This window comes from Microcaecilia unicolor, chromosome 6 (assembly GCF_901765095.1).
Source record: "Microcaecilia unicolor chromosome 6, aMicUni1.1, whole genome shotgun sequence".
Classification (NCBI taxonomy): Eukaryota; Metazoa; Chordata; class Amphibia; order Gymnophiona; family Siphonopidae; genus Microcaecilia; species Microcaecilia unicolor.
Window position 1 is genome coordinate 29,102,878 of NC_044036.1, and position 22,600 is coordinate 29,125,477.

At 46.3% G+C, this 22,600-nt stretch overlaps 1 protein-coding gene across 3 annotated transcripts in view; it reads right to left on the bottom strand.

Moving 5' to 3' along the window:
- GLIS1 (GLIS family zinc finger 1) overlaps positions 1 to 22,600 on the bottom strand; it is a 418,517-nt gene that overhangs the window by 24,059 nt on the left and 371,858 nt on the right. For all 3 annotated transcript variants that reach the window (XM_030207713.1, XM_030207712.1, XM_030207711.1), the window contains exon 8: positions 9,021 to 9,205. In XM_030207713.1, the coding sequence (XP_030063573.1) occupies positions 9,021 to 9,205 (185 nt within the window). The remainder of the gene's footprint in view (positions 1 to 9,020; positions 9,206 to 22,600) is intronic.

Here is a 22,600-nt window from a genome sequence, read left to right on the forward strand (position 1 = left end):
TCTCCCCTGCTCTCCCTCTCTCTCCTCCTACCGTTTCCAGCCAGTGGCCACGTTCTCTTCTCTCCCTGCGGCCCGGGACTCTTTGCTGCAGCGCTGACAGAAGAAGAAAAAGAAGCGCAGGGCCGCAGCAGCCTTCAGACATGCGTTGTCGGCTCTGCCGGTCCTCTGCCCCCGGAACGGGAAATTGATGTCACGGGGCAGAGACCGGCAGAGCCAACAGCGCATGTCTGAAGGCTGCTGCGGCCCCGCGCTTCTTTTTCTTCTTATGTTATGCTGGCTGTGGCGAGTAGCGACGGCAGCGGATTGTATGTCTCGTTCCTGGCTGCCGCTGCGCTGCTCAACAGAAGCGGGCAGCAGAAGATTTCGTTCAGAGTGTTGTCTCCGGCTGCATTCAGAGAAGGAGGTAGGCGGGGCCACGGGGAAGGTCACAGCTGGGCTGGGGAGGCTTAGCCTCCCCAAGCCTCTTATACGGGGCGCCTATGGTAGAGCCTGAGCTCTTTCATTAAAACTTGAGGACCATGGGTCAATTTTAGCAGACAATGGAAAAGGTGCCAGTACTCAGTACCCTTCAAAAAAAGCCCTGGATGGCAGTATCAATTTTAGCAGACAATGGAAAAGGTGCCAGTACTCAGTACCCCCTCAAAAAAAGCCCTGGCTCTAGTGGTTATAACTCTGTCAGGAGTAGAATGGCAATGTGAGTTCCAATCTCCAACACCACTGACTTTATCTCCACCCATCTACACAGCTCAAACTAAATGAAAATACTAAGGGCCAGCAAAACAAAACTTACCGGGCCAGCAACGTGCGTTTTTGACCAGTTTCAACTGGTTTAGTGAGCACGGTCTTCAGCGGGACATGCACAAAGGGGCTGTACGAGCTTTTTACTGTTTGCGGCAGCAGAAAACGAGAATAATAGGCAGATATATGTAAACAAGCTGATTACTATTCAAATGTGCATTCCAAGCAATGCACAACTGTTTCCGAGCGATGCACATAAAGAAAAAGCCTACCTTTTATAAGGGAATTTTAACGAGTGGTCCGGAGCTGTCGTAGCAGTGGTTTCTGGATCTCGTCTCATATATTTTCTGTATTGGCATTGTAAAGAAGTAGACAGCTGTTCTTTAAACTGTCTAGTTGCAGAGAGAACAGTAGCAAGGAAAGCGTGACTGATCAGAAGTGGATCAAGGAAAAATTCTTGTTACCAGAGTTTGGATTTCCATCAGGCTGTGTGCCGCTCGTTTCTCCGCAGTGTTTTCATGAGGCAGGTGGAAGGTGATCATGGGAGGGACAGCTTGAAGGGGGCCAGGGAAGCTGCGGAATCTGCTGATCTGAGCCTGGCTCTGCTCTCTGGCTTTGCACTAGGGCTGTTTCTCTGCCCATGATGAAGGGGGTCACTCTGATCCCTCTCCCCGCACTGGCTACCACTCGCAGCTGGCCCAGCTTGCCTGGGATGGATACCATTGACATCAGTGCAGCACTGGGTCGGAACATGCCCAGAACCAAACCTTCATTCCCGTCCTGAGTGCTGTGAGCGGGAAGATGAGGGGGTTCTGGACTGAGCCCCTGAAGGACCTGGATAAAGTGGGGAGAAAGCCCCTCGAGGGACTGATGCGATAGCTGCATGAGGACTCTGCCCAGCTGGTGAAAGAAAGCCCTGCCCTACTAGGGGAGAGTGAAGCACCCCAGGGCCTGAGACCAAAGATCAAAGGTCTTAGAACTGGTGAGTCTTTGAGCTGGCACACTGGCAAGGGTCTCTGGCCCTGAGAGCTTCCAGGCTACAAAAAGTCACAGCCGCGTGACCTGTTACCTGATGCTAGGGTCCACCTTAGGAGTCAGCACTCAAGAAAAAGATCTAGGTGTCATTGTAGACAATACGCTGAAATCTTCTGCCCAGTGTGCGATGGTGGCCAAAAAAGCAAACAGGATGCTAGGAATTATTAGAAAAGGGATGCAAAATAAGACCAAGAATATTATAATGCCTCTGTATCGCTCCATGGTGCTACCTTACCTTGAGTACTGCGTTCAATTCTGGTCGCTGTATCTCAAAAAAGATATAGTGGAAAAGGTTCAAAGAAGAGAGACCAAAATGATAAAGGGGATGGAACTTCTCCCATGTGCGGAAAGGCTAAAGAGATTAGGGCTCTTCAGCTTGGAAAAGAGATGGCTGAGGGGAGATATGATTGAGGTCTATAAAATCCTGAGTGGTGTAGAATGGGTAGAAGAGAACTGATTTTTCACTCTTTCAAAAAGTATAAAAACCAGGGGATGCTCAATGAAATTACATGGAAACACTTTTAAAAAAATAGGAGGAAATATTTTTTCACTCAAAGAATTATTAAGCTCTGGAACTCGTTGCCAGAGGATGTGGTAACAGCAGTTAGCATATCTGGGTTTAAAAAAACGTTTGGAGAAGTTCCTGGAGGAAAAGTCCATAATCTGTTATTGAGATGGACATGGGGAAGCCATAGCTTGCCCTGGGATTGGTAACATGAAATGTTGCTACTAATTGGGCTTCTGTCAGGTACTTGTGACCTGGATTGGCCATTTTTAGAAGCAGGATACTGGGCTAGATGGACCATTTGTCTGACCCAATATGGCTATTCTTATTTTCATATGTGTGAAACGCTGTGGAGACACATTCAGGGCATGTGCATAGCAGCCACGCTTACTGATTGACTGCAATATGCATGCCCTGGTGCTTTCCTTACCGAGCTACATGCTAAAAGCCCATCAAACTCATTTGCATGCAATTTCTTTTGAGAATCACTCGCTATTTCCACCTCGCTAATTTTTACCGAGCGGTTCTTTCCGGGGACTTTTGTGCATTGGGCACTAAAGGGACTGTTCCCTTTCTTCTTTCAGACTCTTACAAGCCATCCAGTTGCTGCTTGATATTCACCCCTTAGAAGTGGCTGCATGTATATTTAAGCACTATAAAGTTTTAAATGCACTATGAACCGGTTAGGAGAGAAGGTTTCTCAAAGTTTAGGCACATCTTGTGAAGCTGTATGTTTCAGTGAATCCCTAAATGAAATATACAGTGGGGGAAATAAGTATTTGATCCCTTGCTGATTTTGTAAGTTTGCCCACTGACAAAGACATGAGCAGCCCATAATTGAAGGGTAGGTTATTGGTAACAGTGAGAGATAGCACATCACAAATTAAATCCGGAAAATCACATTGTGGAAAGTATATGAATTTATTTGCATTCTGCAGAGGGAAATAAGTATTTAATCCCTCTGGCAAACAAGACCTAATACTTGGTGGCAAAACCATTGTTGGCAAGCACAGCGGTCAGACGTCTTCTGTAGTTGATGATGAGGTTTGCACACATGTCAGGAGGAATTTTGGTCCACTCCTCTTTGCAGATCATCTCTAAATCATTAAGAGTTCTGGGCTGTCGCTTGGCAACTCGCAGCTTCAGCTCCCTCCATAAGTTTTCAATGGGATTAAGGTCTGGTGACTGGCTAGGCCACTCCATGACCCTAATGTGCTTCTTCCTGAGCCACTCCTTTGTTGCCTTGGCTGTATGTTTTGGGTCATTGTCGTGCTGGAAGACCCAGCCACGACCCATTTTTAAGGCCTTGGCGGAGGGAAGGAGGTTGTCACTCAGAATTGTACGGTACATGGCCCCATCCATTCTCCCATTGATGCGGTGAAGTAGTCCTGTGCCCTTAGCAGAGAAACACCCCCAAAACATAACATTTCCACCTCCATGCTTGACAGTGGGGACGGTGTTCTTTGGGTCATAGGCAGCATTTCTCTTCCTCCAAACACGGCGAGTTGAGTTCATGCCAAAGAGCTCAATTTTTGTCTCATCTGACCACAGCACCTTCTCCCAATCACTCTCGGCATCATCCAGGTGTTCACTGGCAAACTTCAGACGGGCCGTCACATGTGCCTTCCGGAGCAGGGGGACCTTGCGGGCACTGCAGGATTGCAATCCGTTATGTCGTAATGTGTTACCAATGGTTTTCGTGGTGACAGTGGTCCCAGCTGCCTTGAGATCATTGACAAGTTCCCCCCTTGTAGTTGTAGGCTGATTTCTAACCTTCCTCATGATCAAGGATACCCCACGAGGTGAGATTTTGCGTGGAGCCCCAGATCTTTGTCGATTGACAGTCATTTTGTACTTCTTCCATTTTCTTACTATGGCACCAACAGTTGTCTCCTTCTCGCCCAGCGTCTTACTGATGGTTTTGTAGCCCATTCCAGCCTTGTGCAGGTGTATGATCTTGTCCCTGACATCCTTAGACAGCTCCTTGCTCTTGGCCATTTTGTAGAGGTTAGAGTCTGACTGATTCACTGAGTCTGTGGACAGGTGTCTTTCATACAGGTGACCATTGCCGACAGCTGTCTGTCATGCAGGTAACGAGTTGATTTGGAGCATCTACCTGGTCTGTAGGGGCCAGATCTCTTACTGGTTGGTGGGGGATCAAATACTTATTTCCCTCTGCAGAATGCAAATAAATTCATATACTTTCCACAATGTGATTTTCCGGATTTAATTTGTGATGTGCTATCTCTCACTGTTACCAATAACCTACCCTTCAATTATGGGCTGCTCATGTCTTTGTCAGTGGGCAAACTTACAAAATCAGCAAGGGATCAAATACTTATTTCCCCCACTGTATAACAGGATGCCAACAATGTGTCTTCTTTGCAGTACAGCCAGGCTTATATTTGGAAAAATACGATTTGAAAGAGCCAAATTTGAAAGAGAAAAATTGCACTGGCTCCCAATCAAAGAACGTATTGCTTTCAAAATCTGCACCCTAGTTCATAAAATTATCTACGACGTAGCCCAGGATACATGACAGACCTCATAGACCTACCAACCAGAAACACAACAGGATCAACACGAACATACCTAAATCTCCACTACCCAAGCTGCAGAGGACTCAAATACAAATCAACCTATGCATCCAGCTTTTCCTACATAAGCACACAACTATGGAACGCATTACCAAAAGCCGTGAAAACAACTTATGATCACCTAAACTTCCGAAAATCATTAAAAACTAACCTGTTCAAAAAGGCATACCCTACCGACTCAACTTAAATGCCTGAACCCTGCAACACAACGAAACCAAAGCTCGTAATGGACATATAATAACTCTTCTTCTCTACGATTCCCTAATGTGTCTGTACACACGAACCTTATTCTACCACAACACTACTGTATCTGTTCATACCGGAATTGGCAAACGCCTTTACGGTACTATTGTTATGACCCGGTAGTAGTGAGCCCCTGTGCCCCGACTGAGCACGGCAGAGATGGAGTGACACTGCACTCGGTCATGCAGCCAGACAACCCCTAGCTTCACCTGGGAAGCGACCACCGTTCACCAGGAGTTGAGCTCTCAGCTGCAGGTGGCCACCAGGACTTCTGGAACTGGCGGGGTTGCACAGCCGCTGACCAGGCTGGCAGGAAACAAACACAGTCCAGAACTAGTACTCCAACAGGCAAAGAATAGTCAAAATCAGTCCAGGGTCAAGGCAGGCAGCAAACAAGCAATATCAGAGAAAAACTAGCCAGGGTCCGGTACACAGGAAAATAGGAACAGAAATTAGTCGGCGAACAGCACTCCGACAGCAACTCCTCAGAACAATTGAGGCCGAAGCAACAAAGGACTGGAGGCAGGGCTTTAAATAGAGCAGGAATCAATCCTAAACATATGCAGCTGAGCCAAGATGGCTGCCCCCATCAGCAGAGAAACCCAACGCCCAAATATGGGCTTCCTTCCTGCAGCCAGCCAACTCCAAGATGGCTGCCACAAGCTAAGATGCCCATCCCAAGATGGCCGACCTATCCTAGAGAAACACCACCAAGATAGCCGATTAGCTCTGCCAAATCGGCCGCGCAAGCCTGGAACCAGGTGAGGAACGTAACAACTATGTAAGCCACATTGAGCCTGCAAATAGGTGGGGAAATGTGGGATACAAATGTAACAAATAAATAATAACAAGGACATTCTGGGTCCCTGCTTCAGAGTAATGAGGGGCTGGGCTAGGCGGTGAAAGCCCTAATAGAATGTGTCCCTTAGAAAGTGGAGGATCGTATAAATCCGGGTTCAAGACAGATGCCTGGACTCTTCCTTCTTACCACAAACGAGTCCAGTAAAGATATAGAGAGGAGTGTGCAATTAGTAAGTTTCCTGTCCATAGGCCCATCCAGACATTGGTCAAACTCAGAAACCAATATGAAAAGAGGAGAAGGGAAAGGCCGTAAGTAGGGCCTGTTCCCATAGGACAGGAGTGTGGAGAAAAGCATGGATTTAAGTCTGAGCCACAGCTAATCTCCGAGGCACAGTGCCATTAGAAGAAAGAAGGGATCAACAGGGAGGAGGACCCTATCCAAAATAGACATAAGGAGAGTGAAGCTGCTGCTAGTTCCACATCCAATGTGAAAAAGGTTTGGAACCCAGGAGTACTGAGAGTTCATGCTGGAGACCTGGTGTGATAGGAGGTAGGACCCAAGCCCTACTCCAGAGGGGTTGAGCATGTGATAGGAAGAGAGAAGGGACTTGTCTGGTGTAGTCTGACTGCACAAAGAGAGAGAGAGAGAGAGAGGGGGAGAGCAAGTGTGAAAGAGAGAGTGAGAGAGGAGACCAACAGAAGGGGGTATATCTCAAACTTCTGAGCAGTGAGCATATTGGAGAAGGAGGAGATCAGGGGCTGCCAGAAGCCACTATCCATTAAGGAGCACTTACAGAGGTGCGGGGAGGGTACCAGACCCATCCAAGTGGGAGAGATGCAGGAGTGACACACACAGTGAAGGAAACCTAGGGACAGTACAAAGTTGAGCAAGTTTGATACCTTTTGCCATCACATTTATATGGATTAACCCCTCTCATTCTATGACAGGTTGCCCACACTTAGTACCATTTGTGTGATTGAATTTATTGAATACTGTCATTCACACAGGTAAATGTACAATGGCAGTAGCACGCCTAACCATGATCTGTAATTCCTCCAACTCAATCAGAACCAGTGAATAATGCTGAGACCCTAGCTTCAACCAGAAAACGTTTACCTCTTCTTTACACCCCCTTCCCCTAAGGCACTTGGCCTAATCCTTTCAACAATGGTCCTGGGCCAGGGCTCATGTAAATAACACAGGCATTCGTCGTCTAAGATTTATTTATTGCATTTGTATCCCACATTTTCCCACCTATTTGCGGGTTCAGTGTGGCTTACAATACATTGTGAATGGTGGAAGTACAGTTTGTTACAACTTGGTTATGGATTACATTGTGAGGAGTTATGCGAAAACAAGTCAAAGTATCGTTAAGGGAATAGAACAATGGAGAAGAACAATAGAACAATGGAAGGAAATAACGGGAAACTGACAGGGCAGCTAAACAATAGTAGGAGAACATTCGGTATAACGTTTTTCTGTGATTAGAGGTATAAATGTGGTGAAATTACGGGGGATGGGAAATTCAGAGGGAGTGTATTGTTGTATCACTAACAGTGTGTGTGGATGTCATGTGTTTTCATCCTTGCAGTAAATCTTATCAAAGAGATGAGTTTTCAATGATTTGTGGAAGTTGGTTAGTTTGCCCTTCAACAATGACTACATCTTCCAGGGCCGCAGAGAGCCAGAGCCGGGCCCGGGACAAGGCCGCCCCGGGCCCCCCCACCCACCCCACCCAAGGTCATCATCGCCGCCGGGCCCCCCCCACCCGCTACCGGGCCCTGAACTAACCTTAACGCCTTAAACGCCTCCTTCCTTTCCTTTCACCACGTTCGCGGCAAGCAGCAGCAGAGCAGACCTCTCCTTCCTTCCGTGCTCCGCCCTCGCGGACGTTACGTCAGGCGAGGGCGGGACACGGAAGGAGGGAGTGGCCTGCCCTGCTGCTGCTTGCCGCGAAGGTGGTGAAAGGAAAGGAAGGAGGCGTTTAAGGTTAGTTAGTTAGGGAGCGACGGCGGGCAGGCCTGACTGCGGTGGCCCCGGGCCCCCTCCAGAGGCCCGGGCCCGGGGACTTTTGTCCCCCCTGTCCCCCCCTCTCGGCGGCCCTGATATCTTCTTCCCACTTCCAGGGGCTGTGAAAGATGATGATATGTTGCTTGAATACCACCAGCTCCCTCCGAATGGTGGTTCAAAGCAGATAACAAAATTCAAACATTATTGGAAAAAAAAGTAAGCATAAAATTTCTTAAATAAAAATATCTTTAGTTCTTTTCTACAAGAACTATAAGAATAAGTTGCACGTAACCAGGGGCGTAGCCAGACAACAGATTTTGGGTGGGCCTAGGCAAGAAGTGGGTGGGCACCAAGTGTTCTCCCCCCTCCCCTCAACTACCACCCAAAAAATATCTCAGCTGGTGAGAAAACGCTTCTTTCCATCTTGGCAGTCTGCAGCAGGCATGCGCTGAAAACTGAGCATGCGCAGGTGCCGTTATTGTGGAGAGGAGCGTTTTCGTTACCATCAGGGAGAAATCTTGAGCTGGCAGAGCTCGGAGTCCCCACCAGCTACCGCTAAACGTGTGCTACTGTTGGGCGGGCCTAAGCCCTTAGTGGGTGGGCCCCAGCCCACCTAGGCCCACCTGTGGCTACGACACTGCTTCTGACACAACTTCCTGTTTTGTGAAGGGCGGGATGGTTTAGGGAGGAAGTCCCGGTGCAGGCCGCAGGCAGCCTATGAGTGTCGTTACCACCGTCTGGGTGAAGACTGCAGCACAGAGGATTTTAAGGTGGGAGGGTCGGCGGCACGGGTGAGGGGGGAAGACGGAGATGGGGACAGCATAGTGATGCAGAGGGGGGACACACCCCCTGTAAAAAATTCTTGGCTATTCTGGGCACTTCCAGCCTCTCCTGCCTGCTTAACCCCCTTTGAATATTAACCCTTATTTTGGGGGGAATAAAATGCTTTTCTAAAATTACTATGGATTCTCAGGACTTTGTTAATACCTCACAGCTTGAGGAGGGATTTTCTGTATTTTCCAAACTTAAAAGATTATTTAAATACAACTTCTGATTTAGTGGAAAATGTAAACGTTGAAGACATCAGTACCTTGAGGTGTCTGTGGTGTAGGTTGGTTTGGAAATTGAGAATATGGTTTATTTGGGCTTCCTGGAAACTGCTGCCCATTGGGAGACTGACTTTGAGATGTGGGTGAGCCATGTTTCTGTAGCAGTGAGGATGAAACGAGTGTCTTCATAGGACTGCCACCAGACGGAAGAATACCTGGAGTGATCCTAGAAGAAGAACAGAAAGCAGAGAAAATATTACTTTGGAAAGTACATGAACATAAACATGCCAGTTATGAGACATCCCGATATGCCCCTCTATGACAGGGGTGAGACATCTTGGCCCCCGAGGGCTGCAACCCAGTCGGGTTATCCCCAATGAATATGCACGAGATTTATTTGCTTACAATGGAGGCAGCGCATGCAAACAGATCTCATGCATATTCATTGGGGAAATCCTGAAAACCTGACTGGGTTGCAGCCCTTGAGAATTAAGGTTGCCCACCCCTGCTCTATCAAATGAGCCATCTACTTACATCTGTATATATGGTTTTGAAAATGTGTTTGGTTTCTTTTTATGCATTTGGATACCATTTGTTGAACTGTAACCAAAGTTGGCTAAGGATACCATTTCATCCAGAAAAATGTCACGGACTACTTGTTGATCCATATAATCCAAGTCTTCTCCAAGCTAGAGGTGTTAAAGTGAGACTCTTTCTCTCTCTGAGAAACACACACACATGTTCACTTTTTCTCCAGTTCTCTGTGTCTGTGAAACACACTCACTCACTCTCCATCAACGAAGGCCAAGGACACTCACCTAAGACTGCATGTACAATATTAACCTAGAAACTTCTCACTTTTCTCATGGCCAGCTTTCTGTAGCCTGTGCTCAAGAATTGGAATTGGAAACATTTGCCCCTAATGCTAAAACAAAAACACTGAGGCCAGCATTCAGCCACACAGAGAACAAATAATTTGAAATTTCTAATTTATTGTTTCAGATCACATGCAGTGCACTGTAGATTATCCATACTCAAATTCAATTCTGCCCCAAATAGTGCCTCGAATACATTATGGCCGAATAGTGATTTAAATTCGAATACGAATAATCCGGGGCTCTACTGTGCTAAATCGTACTGAAATAAACACTTGTTCCCTGATATTCAAAACTATTTAACTGGCCAGAAATGGCTCCTGGCCAGTTAAATAGCGTTTAAGCACCTAATCGTGGATATTCAGCAGGAGATAACTGGTTATCTCCCGCAGAATATTCCGATTAGCAGCTAGCCGGTTAGGGGTGGATATTAAGCGCCAAACTGACTATGTTGAGCGGTCAAAATAGGCCGTAAATAGCAGGCCTATCTTTGCTAAAAAGTTAACCGATTAGCGCTGAATATCGGCATAGCCAGTTAACTTTTTAGTGGCAAAAATAAACTTGGAAAGTCAATGCTGGTCGCTGGAAACAGCCCGGCTTGAATATCAGGGTTTAACACCGGCGGCAGACAGCAAATACGTTGCATGCTGCCGGCTGAATATTAGGCCCTTGATCTCTGATTTCACATTGCTTCTTTTTAAATTTCTTGTGTTAAAGCTCAATGCCCATTATTCATATTTGGCATTCGTATTTGGCCGAATAATATTTTTCATTATTCATGTTCGGACAAAGAGTAAAATATGCTGTTCGGTACGGCTCTAACTCCGCACATAATTGCAATGTTCAAACAAGATATTTAGCCCGCATGGCTGTCTGTCTTATATGTTTAGCTGCTGAATATCATCACTTAAATGTGTAAGTTAAATGTCCAAGTGGTACCACCTCCAGAATTCTCTGACAGAGAATCATTTTGTCTGGCGGGAGTTGGTCACCCACACCAGCAAAGGTATGATGCAGAAGTGGTGGGGTGAGACGAGGAACTGAGAGCAAATTCATGCCCCTTCAGTCCCCTCTTGAGTCCCCTCCAAAAGAATGGAGTTCTGGCTTCAACCCTGAATTCTACCTGGAGGCTTAACCAAAGACTTGTGTACCTTCAGGGGAACGTAACAAATGGGGATTCATAGAAAATTCTCACGCAAAAAATCTGCCTCAAGCTTGAATCATCTTCATAGATAACCCGAATAAGATAATTTCAGGTATCTCCACACATAACCCTTGAGTAGGATCCCCATCTAATTTAACATGATGAAAGTAACTTAAAGCAGGCATTAACATTTAGGCGGCAGTTACGGGTGCAGATAATTAGAATACCAGCACAGTACATAAGTACATAAGTACATAAGTAGTGCCATACTGGGAAAGACCAAAGGTCCATCTAGCCCAGCATCCTGTCACCGACAGTGGCCAATCCAGGTCAAGGGCACCTGGCACGCTCCCCAAACGTAAAAACATTCCAGACAAGTTATACCTAAAAATGCGGAATTTTTCCAAGTCCATTTAATAGCGGTCTATGGACTTGTCCTTTAGGAATCTATCTAACCCCTTTTTAAACTCCGTCAAGCTAACCGCCCGTACCATGTTCTCCGGCAACGAATTCCAGAGTCTAATTACACGTTGGGTGAAGAAAAATTTTCTCCGATTCGTTTTAAATTTACCACACTGTAGCTTCAACTCATGCCCTCTAGTCCTAGTATTTTTGGATAGCGTGAACAGTCGCTTCACATCCACCCGATCCATTCCACTCATTATTTTATACACTTCTATCATATCTCCCCTCAGCCGTCTCTTCTCCAAGCTGAAAAGCCCTAGCCTTCTCAGCCTCTCTTCATAGGAAAGCCGTCCCATCCCCAATATCATTTTCGTCGCCCTTCGCTGTACCTTTTCCAATTCTACTATATCTTTTTTGAGATACGGAGACAAGTACTGAACACAATACTCCAGGTGCGGTCGCACCATGGAGCGATACAACGGCATTATAACATCCGCACACCTGGACTCCATACCCTTCCTAATAACACCCAACATTCTATTCGCTTTCCTAGCCGCAGCAGCACACTGAGCAGAAGGTTTCAGCGTATCATCGACGACGACACCCAGATCCCTTTCTTGATCCGTAACTCCTAACGCGGAACCTTGCAAGACGTAGCTATAATTCAGGTTCCTCTTACCCACATGCATCACTTTGCACTTGTCAACATTGAACTTCATCTGCCACTTGCACGCCCATTCTCCCAGTCTCGCAAGGTCCTCCTGTAATCGTTCACATTCCTCCTGCGACTTGACGACCCTGAATAATTTTGTGTCATCGGCGAATTTAATTACCTCACTAGTTATTCCCATCTCTAGGTCATTTATAAATACATTAAAAAGCAACGGACCCAGCACAGACCCCTGCGGGACCCCACTAACTACCCTCCTCCACTGAGAATACTGGCCACGCAATCCTACTCTCTGCTTCCTATCTTTCAACCAGTTCTTAATCCATAATAATACCCTACCTCCGATTCCATGACTCTGCAATTTCTTCAGGAGTCTTTCGTGCGGCACTTTGTCAAACGCCTTCTGAAAATCCAGATATACAATATCAACCGGCTCCCCATTGTCCACATGTTTGCTTACCCCCTCAAAAAAATGCATTAGATTGGTGAGGCAAGACTTCCCTTCACTAAATCCGTGCTGACTTTGTCTCATCAGTCCATGTTTTTGTATATGCTCTGCAATTTTATTCTTAATAATAGCCTCCACCATCTTGCCCGGCACCGACGTCAGACTCACCGGTCTATAATTTCCCGGATCTCCTCTGGAACCCTTCTTAAAAATCGGAGTAACATTGGCTACCCTCCAGTCTTCCGGTACTACACTCGATTTTAGGGACAGATTGCATATTTCTAACAGTAGCTCCGCAAGTGCACATATAAAAGCTCCCTAGTTCTGTAAACTTGTGTGCACAGTTTTACACTTAGTGCATAATCCTGTGCACACAAGTTATGGAATAGTGTGAATTGCATGCATAACTTAATATAATTAGCTGCAATTAGCATCAGCTACCAATTATTAGTTAAAAGTGGTGTTAACTGGTGCTAATTGGCACTAATTAGCAGTAACGAATGTAATTGCTCTTAGGATTCTGCAAATTGAATGCACATTGGGCTAGATTCTATATATTATGCCTAACAAATCAGTGCTGAAAAAAAATACGCCTAGGCATATTCTTTAAAGTACACAGCTACATTTCTGCGTGGTTTATAGAGTATGCCTAGAACCCATCTGCATGAATAAATTTAGTCACGGGCAGTTACGCCAAGTAAAACGGTGCAAATGCCGAAGCCTAAATTAGGCGCGGATCGAGTGTGTTCTATAACATCGCACATAGATTTTAGAAATGCCCATCACCTGCTCATTCCATGCCCATGGCCACGCCCCCTTTTCAACTATACGACTTAGAATTTACACACATCATATTACAGAAAACGCTTAGACAGTTGTGTGCATAAATTCTAATTAATGCCAATTAGTGTCAATAATTGCTTGTTAAGTGGAAACTATCGGCTTGTTAACTACTTAAGTTCTGTGTGCAAATCCAGAATACAACTGGATTTGCGTGCGTAATGTAAGTCATGCTATATAGAATCCAGGGGATAATCCGTTGCACATAAGTGCTAAGGGGACGTGGACATGGGAGGGTCAAGGCGAGCGCAGAACTTACACGCGCAGGTTATAGCATACAGCAGTTACACAAGCATCTTACATTAGCCCAGTGGTTCCCAAACCTGGTCCTGGAGGCAGCGGCGTACCAAGGGCGGGGCGGTGGGGGCGGTCCGCTCCAGGTGCTCGCTGCTAGAGGGATGCAAAGAGCAGCCGCGCGCCTGTCGGCTCCGCTGGTTCCCTGCTCCCTTTGCCCCGGAACAGGTTACTTCCTGTTCCAGGGCAGAGGGAGCAAGGATCCAGCGGAGCCGAGAGCTAAGAATGCACCCGGGGGGGGGGGGGGGGGGGCTTGATGCGCCGGGGGGGGGGGGGGGGGGGGTCGTGCTGCACCCGGCGGGGGGGGGGGGGGGGGAAATCGGCGATCCCCCCTGGTTTTCAGGATACCTACAATGAATATTTATGAGAGAGATTTGCATGCACTGCCTCCACTTCAAGCAAATCTCTCTCATGAATATTCATTGTAGATATCCTGAAAATCTGACTGGCTGCAGAGCCTCCAGGGCCAAATTTGGGAACCACTTCATTAGCCATTGAGTTGTGTAGCTGATTGCACCTAAAGTTAGGGCGTAACTGGACTTACACTAGTATTTCATAAAGACAACTGTATGTGCAGTTACTATTATAGAATTCACACAGTGCACCATCCCAGCACCTAACTTTAGCCAACCTACAGAGAGTGGAGGAGTGGCCTAGTGGTTAGGGTGGTGGACTTTGGTCCTGGGGAACTGAGGAACTGAGTTCGATTCCCACTTCAGGCACAGGCAGCTCCTTGTGACTCTGGGCAAGTCACTTAACCCTCCATTGCCCTATGTAAGCCACATTGAGCCTGCTACGAATGGGAAAGCGTGGGGTACAAATGTAACAAAAATAAAAATTAGCTGCTATGCTTGTAAATGCCAAATATCTGCCTATGTGCTATTCTGTAAATATGCACATAACTTACATGGTGTGTGTATTTGACAAGTAGATGTTCACATAAATGGGCAGGACTCATATTTACACACCTAAATTAGAAAATACTATACATTATGCTCATGTCTCCAGCACTTAGGCATGGGTGCTTACACCAGCTGCTGTGGCTAAGAAAGCAAATAGAATGTTAGGTATTATTAGGAAAGGAATGGAAAACAAAAATGAGTACGTTATAATGCCTTTGTATCACTCCATGGTGCGACCGCATCTCGAATATTGTGTTCAATTCTGGTCACAGCATCTCAAAAAAGATATAGTGGAATTAGAAAAGGTGCAGAGAAAGGTGACGAAAATGATAAAGGGGGTGGGACAACTTCCCCAAGAGGAAAGGCTAAAGCGGCTAGGGCTCTTCAGCTTGGAGAAAAGGCGGCTGAGGGGAGATATGATAGAGGTCTATAAAATAATGAGTGGAGTTGAACGGGTAGATGTGAAGCGTCTGTTCACGCTTTCCAAAAATACTAGGACTAGGGGGCATGCGATGAAGCTACAATGTAGTAAATTTAAAACGAATCGGAGAAGGTTTTTCTTCACTCAACATGTAATTAAACTCTGGAATTCGTTGCCAGAGAATGTGGTAAAGGAGGTTAGCTTAGCGAAGTTTAAAAAAGGTTTGGATGGCTTCCTAAAGGAAAAGTCCATAGACCGTTATTAAATGGACTTGGGGAAAATCCACTATTTCTGGGATAAGCAGTATAAAATGTTTTGTACATTTTTGAGATCTTGCCGGGTATCTGTGACCCCACTGTTGGAAACAGGATGCTGGGCTCATGGACCTTTGGTCTTACCCAGTATGGCAATACTTATGTACTTATGTCTGGCATTAGAGCCCAACCAAAACCGAATCTGCAACCAAAATTGGTTGCTTGGTTTCAGTCGCAGCCATAACTGACCCCTGGACCCAGACCTGGAGCCAGCAGCAGCTCCCCCCTCCTGAGCCCCCTGTGGTAGCCCCCCTCCTGAGTCTGCCCCCCTGGCAGCAGCCCCCTACTGAACCTGCCCCCCCTATGACGGCAGTCCCCTCCTGGGCCTTAACTTTTTGTTGGTGGGTAGGGGGCATAGAAGCGTCCCCACTCGCTCCTGTTCCTGTGCACATGTGGCTTAGAAACTAGCTTGTGAATCACTTGTTTACTGTTTCCAAAAATATTAGGACTAGGGGCAAGCAATGAGGCTACAAAGTAGTAAAACAAACTGGAGAAAATATTTTTTCACTCAATGTGTAATTAAACTCTGGAATTCACTGCCAGACAATGTGGTACTTAGCAGGGTTTAAAAAAGGTTTGGGAAAATCCAGCTCTTATTTCTAGGATAAGCAGCCTAAAATCTGTTTTACTGTTTTAGGATCTTGCCAGGTACTTGTGACCTTGATTGGCCACTGTTGGAAACAGACTGGGCTTGATGGACCTTCAGTCTGTCCCAGTATGGCAATGCTTATGTTCTTATGAAGCATTGGCTATGTAGAACCCATGTTAGGAACTGAGGTAAACTTTTGTTGGTGAAATGTAGACCATGGCAGGAACTTTGAAATTACAAGCTTAACAATGTTGGGAGGAAGAAGAAGAGTATTCGCTTCATAGGTGAGCCAAGTGAGATTACATCTTACAGATAGAGGACGACCAAAACCAGGTTAAATCGAATCAGCAGCCAAATTCACCACTCAATTTTGGCCAAAACTGAAGCCAAAACAGAAACCTGTTGTGTCCCTTGCCCCCAAACAGCACCCACTCCCTCCCCCCCACAACCAGACATAGCCTAGTTTCCCCATCCCATGATCAGAGAGCCCCTTCCCTTGGGCCTCCCTTAAACACTGGTGGTCTCGTGACCTAACCAGGGCAGAAGCAATCTCCGGTTGTTCCTGCCTCTGTTGTCTCCACTGTCAAAATGCTCACGAGACTGCCGCTCATGGTCACAGCAGCCATTTTGAGATTGGAGCCAGCATAGGCAGAAGTGGCTGGAGATCTCTCCTACCCTGGTTAGGGCATTACCAGGGTTTCTAAGGTAGTCTTTGGAAGTGCCTAAGGGAGGGTTGGAGGGTGGCGGTTTTGATTTGGGAGTGGGGGGGGGGGGGGGGGGGAGGGAGAGAGTTTCACTTTCAGTCAAAAATACACCAGAATTTTTGGCCAAAACCGAAACACGGCCAAATCAAAATTTTGGGCTGGTTTCAGCACCAAAGCCAAAACCGAAATTCAATGGGCCTCTACTTGAAGATCTACATTTTTCATGCATCAACCACTGCTTGGACTAATGAATTATTTTAAAATAATTTTTGGTTTGTTTGAGGGCACTTAGTCATTATTATTTTTTAGGGGGGGGGGGGGGGGGGGAAGGGTTGATGATATGTTTAAAGATGTAATACACTATTTCTGAGAAGAATTAATAAAGTTTGTTGAAAGGTATATTTCGAAAAATTAGGTTCCATCAACTTTAACATTGTTTACTGTGGTGGTGCTATATTAGCTACTGTGTACTTTTTATGTTTCATTTCTGTAGAATATGTGCCTTCTACTGGTGATCTGTAAAATTACACATGAATATTTATTAAAGTTTTAAAATTATGCTTAAAATCCATGTGTATTTATAATACTAGGTCCAGGAATTGCAGTATATCACTCAAAATATAAATGTTTAAAATCCATGTGCCCTGAGCTATTGTTTCATAAAATGATTAGGTCATGAGGCAATGCACTTGATTTCATGGTCTTCATTCTACACTAAAAGCTTATGCAGGTCCTATTACTAAGTTGTGTTCAAGCACTAAGGCGTATTTAATGCAGCAAAAATAGCCTAACGTAAGACACACTAAAGCACGCTGTTTTAGTTTCGGTATGTGGGGGGTTGTATTATTTTCTGAGGGGGCATGTAAAGGCAGAGAGTCGGCATTCCTGCACTAACCAGTTAGCGTATCTACATTGCCATGTGCTAACCGGTTAGCACACGGTTAAAGCGGGAGTCCTTACCACTTAGGGTTACCATATGTCCGGATTTACCCGGACAAGTCCTCTTTTTGGGGACATGTCCGGGCAACCGGGCGGGTTTTGCCAATCTGCCCGTTTGTCCGGATTTCTGGACAAACGAACAGGCTGGAGGGCGGGCTGTCCTACCGCCCGCCGGCCTGCCCGTTAGTCCAGAAATCCGGACAAACGGGTAGATTGCTAGCCTCCCCTCCCCTTACTTACTACTGCCCTGGTGGTCTAGTGACCTCTTCCGCGTTCGGGGCAGGAAAGAGCCCCATTTTTCCTGCCCGGAGCGCTGCCCTGTATGCATCCTTCCTGTTCCTGATCTTGGCGCTGATTCAAAATGGCCGCTGAGAGTTGAAGTCTCGCGAGGTCACTTCAACTCTTGGCGGCCATTTTGAATTGGCGCCGAGATCAGGAACAGGAAGAATGCATGCAGGGCTGCTCTCCGGGCAGGGAAGAGGGGGCTCTTTCCTGCCCCGAAGAGGTCACTAGACCACCAGGGCAGTAGTAAGGTAAGGGGAGGGGGTGACGGGGAGGAGGAGTGAAGGGGTGTGTGACAGGGGGGAGGGGAAAATGTGACAGGGGTGGAATGAGGGTGTGAAAGGGGGCGGGGTGTGAAAGGGGGTATGGTGGGGTGTGTGGTGGGGGTGGGGCATGTGTCCTCCTTTTGGGGGGACAAAATATGGTAACCCTATTACCACTTCCTAAATAGGTGGCAATAAGTGCTCCCGAGTCCTGGGTGGCAGCAGAAATTACAATTCCTTTGACAGATTCAACCAGCAGGGAAACAGAGAGGCGATCAGCATTGCCTTTCTCTCTCTTTAGCACCACCATGTGTCCAGACTGACTAATAGGCCAGAGATGGTTTCTCTCATTATGTGGGTGGGTGTGTGGGTCATAGACACATAAAAGAAAAACAGGATATTTTCCTAAAAAAAAAACAAAAAAAAACCTGCAGGATATATCTGAAGAAGTCCAAAATAATGACACGTCCTCTTAAAAGAGAACGTAAGGTAACCCTAACCCTTGTCCAAACCCTGCCCCTGCCATAAATACTCTATCCCCAACTCAGAAACCCTGTACCCTTTACCCTACCCTCCACCCACACCCGATCCCTCTGTGGCACATACCTGGAGGTCTGGCCATCTCATTTTGTAGCCGATAGCAGCAGTGGACCTTCTTCACTGCCACCCAAGTTGATGCCGCCTCCAAAACCAGACCTGCCCCTAGTAGTAGGTCTCATGGTACTACCGCTAGGGATCATCTTTCAAGGAAAGACTGGGATGTTTGGAATGGGAAGTCAGGGGACTTGACTGGGGTGAGGGTGGGGGGTCAGAGGGTTGGACTGAGGAGTCAGGAGGCTTGACTAAGTGGGGTGAGTGTACTTGTGTAGAGGGGTGGGGACTTGTGTGTGTGTGGGAGTCTGGATGGGAGATCAAGAGGAGCGCGATGTGTTGGAGGGGGTGGAATGCACCACCATGGCTTGTTGCTGTATTATATGTTACGTGTGGTGCCTGATAGCATGGATGCTCCTGTGTAACGAGATGCTTCTTTGGTAACCTGCCATGTCTGTTAAATGCAGGACAGGTGCAGGGCATGCCCCCTGAATTTACTGTATAGGCTTTGCACTTACCACACATTTGCATTAAACATGTGGTAAGTGCAAAAATTATTGCACGTTAGTAAAAGGGCCCTATGTTTCCCAGGTAAAAACAAACAAATGAAATCATTTCTGACCTCGAGAAAGTGACCAATTCAAATTTCAATCTGCGCACATGGATAAACCTAAATACCCCACGATATCATTAAGGGCCTGGTTTTAGGCATTTCCCCTATTCTGTCTATGCGAAAACTGGTTAGAAAATCAGGCCCTAAGTCCTATGGAATCATTCAGCTTAATTTAGATGTCTTCATTTAGCCCCTCTAAAGATAAAGACTTTGAACTTAAACTACCTATCTTCTGCTGGGTTGAGAGATCAACTGGGATCTGGAGCATTGCAAGAGGCTATAACAGATCGAGCTTTAGTGCAAGTAGTACCCTGTGTTGTGGGCTGGATGGAGGGACCCTCTAAATATGCATCCTCTCCCTCTCTCTCCCTCCCCCCGAGGCTTGTTCTTGGGTTCTGGAGCATTGCAAGAGGCTATAACAGATCGAGCTTTAGTGCAAGTAGTACCCTGTGTTGTGGGCTGGATGGAGGGACCCTCTAAATATGCATCCTCTCCCTCTCTCTCCCTCCCCCCGAGGCTTGTTCTTGGGTTCTCTCTCTCTCTCTGTTCTCCTGTACTAGAATCAGTGCAAGGGTATTAGACGCCCTAAAGAAACCTTTAGCTTTGTGCCCCCCTTACTTTACTTTCAAGCCCCCGATGCATTACATCCACCTGGGACTTCGATTGTTCATGTGAAAATTGTGCACCCCCTCTGCAGGTAAAGGTACATGCTGATGGTTCTTTTGAGTTTGCATGGCTATCAGCACCCACTGTGTCGCTTTGCTGCCTCCTCAGAAGCTGCCTCCCTAGGAGACTGCCTAGTTTGTCTACTGGTTAAAGCCTGCCCTGCCCTTTCCTCATGTTCCGTCCTCCCTCCTCTCTTTCCAGTCCCGCTAGAGATCTTCAGGTGACAGCAGTAGAAGGAACAATTAGCGTGGAGTCTTTGAGCTGACAAGCACTCACTGGCCCTTTCTCCCACAAAGGTTTCCTCTTCCCACTTTTGGTGCACTCTGGACACACCAGAGCCCAGGTAGAAAACTCTAAAAGCCAGCCCTGTTCCTCCTCTGTTGTCGTATCCTCAGTTTGTTCTATACGTTGGTCAAAAATTGAACATGTATTCTGGCAGCAGATGACAAGCCTGGAGTGTATTATGCAACAGAATACATGTGATGAGTAGTATTGCGTACAGTGAAACATGTGTGTTGCATCTGAGAAAGCATCAGTAAGCAATTAGCATATGACAATCTGGAGCTGTACGTCTAGAATAATAGATGGCAAACTGTTGCCAATGAGTGTAGTAATTCACTGAGGGTTTCCATTGACAGCCTCAGCAATGAGTGCAAGATTTGAACTGTCTCTTTGATGTCACTAGAATCCAAGGTGGAAGTGAAAGCGCTGTTGACGGGAAGGGGATCCCATCTGTACATGCTTTTAACGTATCCAGATCCAAGATTCTCCTACAGTGCTGCTCTACTGAAAAAGCAAGCCTCTTCCCACAGTTTATGTATGCTAAGAATTCGGCAGGATAATACTCACGAGATACTTTAACAAAATGCACATGATTATTCGCAAAATGATTGTGGGAATCTAAAAATCAGTTGAATTAGCCACCCTTCGAAAATCTTAGAGCAGGGTATCAAAACTGCAACCCCGGAGGGCTGAAAATCAGGGTAGAACGCCATTACTCCTGTTTACCGGTTGGAATTTCACTTGGGTCTGGCAATCAAATTAAGGACACAGCCTTGTAAGTCAAAACCCCTGATGATGCGGGCAGCGAAATACAAATTTGTGTAGAATAGTGGAAGATACCGCCTGTTGGCGAGCGAACATTGAGGAAAAAGAATTCATGATTTATTGAGATAAGAACGTCTTCACCCGCTTATTCTATCCAAAATATTGAGCATTATACGTGGAGATATATGGGGGACTGTATACTGCTGGAATTAGATCCAGACATTAAACTGAGAAGGAACAAATATTCCACAACAACATATGATAGAGTCATCTACTGTTGAATTATGGACACTTACTGAGTACTGATGTTCGAGTGGTCTAATTTTAGACCTATGTTTTTTGGAGGAAAATATCAGCATTTGTGTTTGATACATATGATGGAACATCAGGAGTGAACCTATAAGTTTCTATATTTGAATCACAGAAGTAAACAGTTCCTCTAGGTTTGTGCGAGTGGGTAGGTATGAGAGTGATGTCAGTGAGGATATATGTTGGATTATATAAAAAAGTTTTTTAGTGTATTTTGACGTGTTTTCTATAATAAAGAAAAATATTTACTTAAGCTACTATGGTAGTTACTTTGGATGGGTATTGAATATGCATCAGATATATTTGTATGCACCTCTTCCACTGTATGCAAATATACTTCTTGCATATTCATTAAGGATATCCAACAACCAGACTGGTTTGTGGCCCTTCAGAACTTCAGTTTCACACCTCTGTCTTTGTAATCTCCACCTCTCTCCATGATCACTGGAAACTCTCTTCCTGTTCTGATCCCCCTCCCTCCCGTCCCCTTGAAGAACATAGGGCCCTCAAAAAGAACCCACCTCGGGGCCTACCTGTATAATCCCTGGCAGTCTAGGATCCAAAAAGCAGGAGTGATGCTCAATTGCTCCTGTCCATTGCAGCTCTGGTTCCACAATGACTGCTGAGGCCTCTAGGCTGGGGCAGGCCTTGTGGTACTACCACTAGTACCATGAGAATGCCACTAGAGGTCGCAGTAGCCATTTTGAAGTTGGAGCCATGATGGGCAGGAGCAAGTGGGCATCACTCCTGCCCTTTGGGCCCTAGACAACTAGGATCTGCCTACAGGGGGTGGGGAGGTGGTGGCTCTTGTTGGGGGCCCAATGCTTTTTGGGTGGGGGGTGGGGTCTGGAGGGAATGGGGGTCAGAATGGTGGGGAAGCCTTTTATTGTTTATGAGGGGATCAAGAGGGGGGGAATGGAATAAAGGGAGGGTGCATTTGACTGATATCCTTGACTGATATTCAACCACTGAATATTGACCAGGACCTGAATAAATCCTGATGGCAAGTTCTTGGCTGGTTAGACCACATATGCAATACTGGTGCCCTGACATGGCCTGGCATTGAATATTGGGGCCTAATTCTGCCTGTAGTAGCCAGCGTTAAAAAAAAACCCACTAACTGATGACTGAATATTGACCACTTTGTGTTTTATTCAGGAGGGAATACATCTGATTAGCCTTGTACGCAGGAAACCCTTTGCCCCGAATGACTGGTGATTATTAAAAGGGTTCATAACCACATATAAGAGAGTGAAGCATTACAGTATTTATTCAAATCTGTACAACCTCAGGACGGAAAGACTA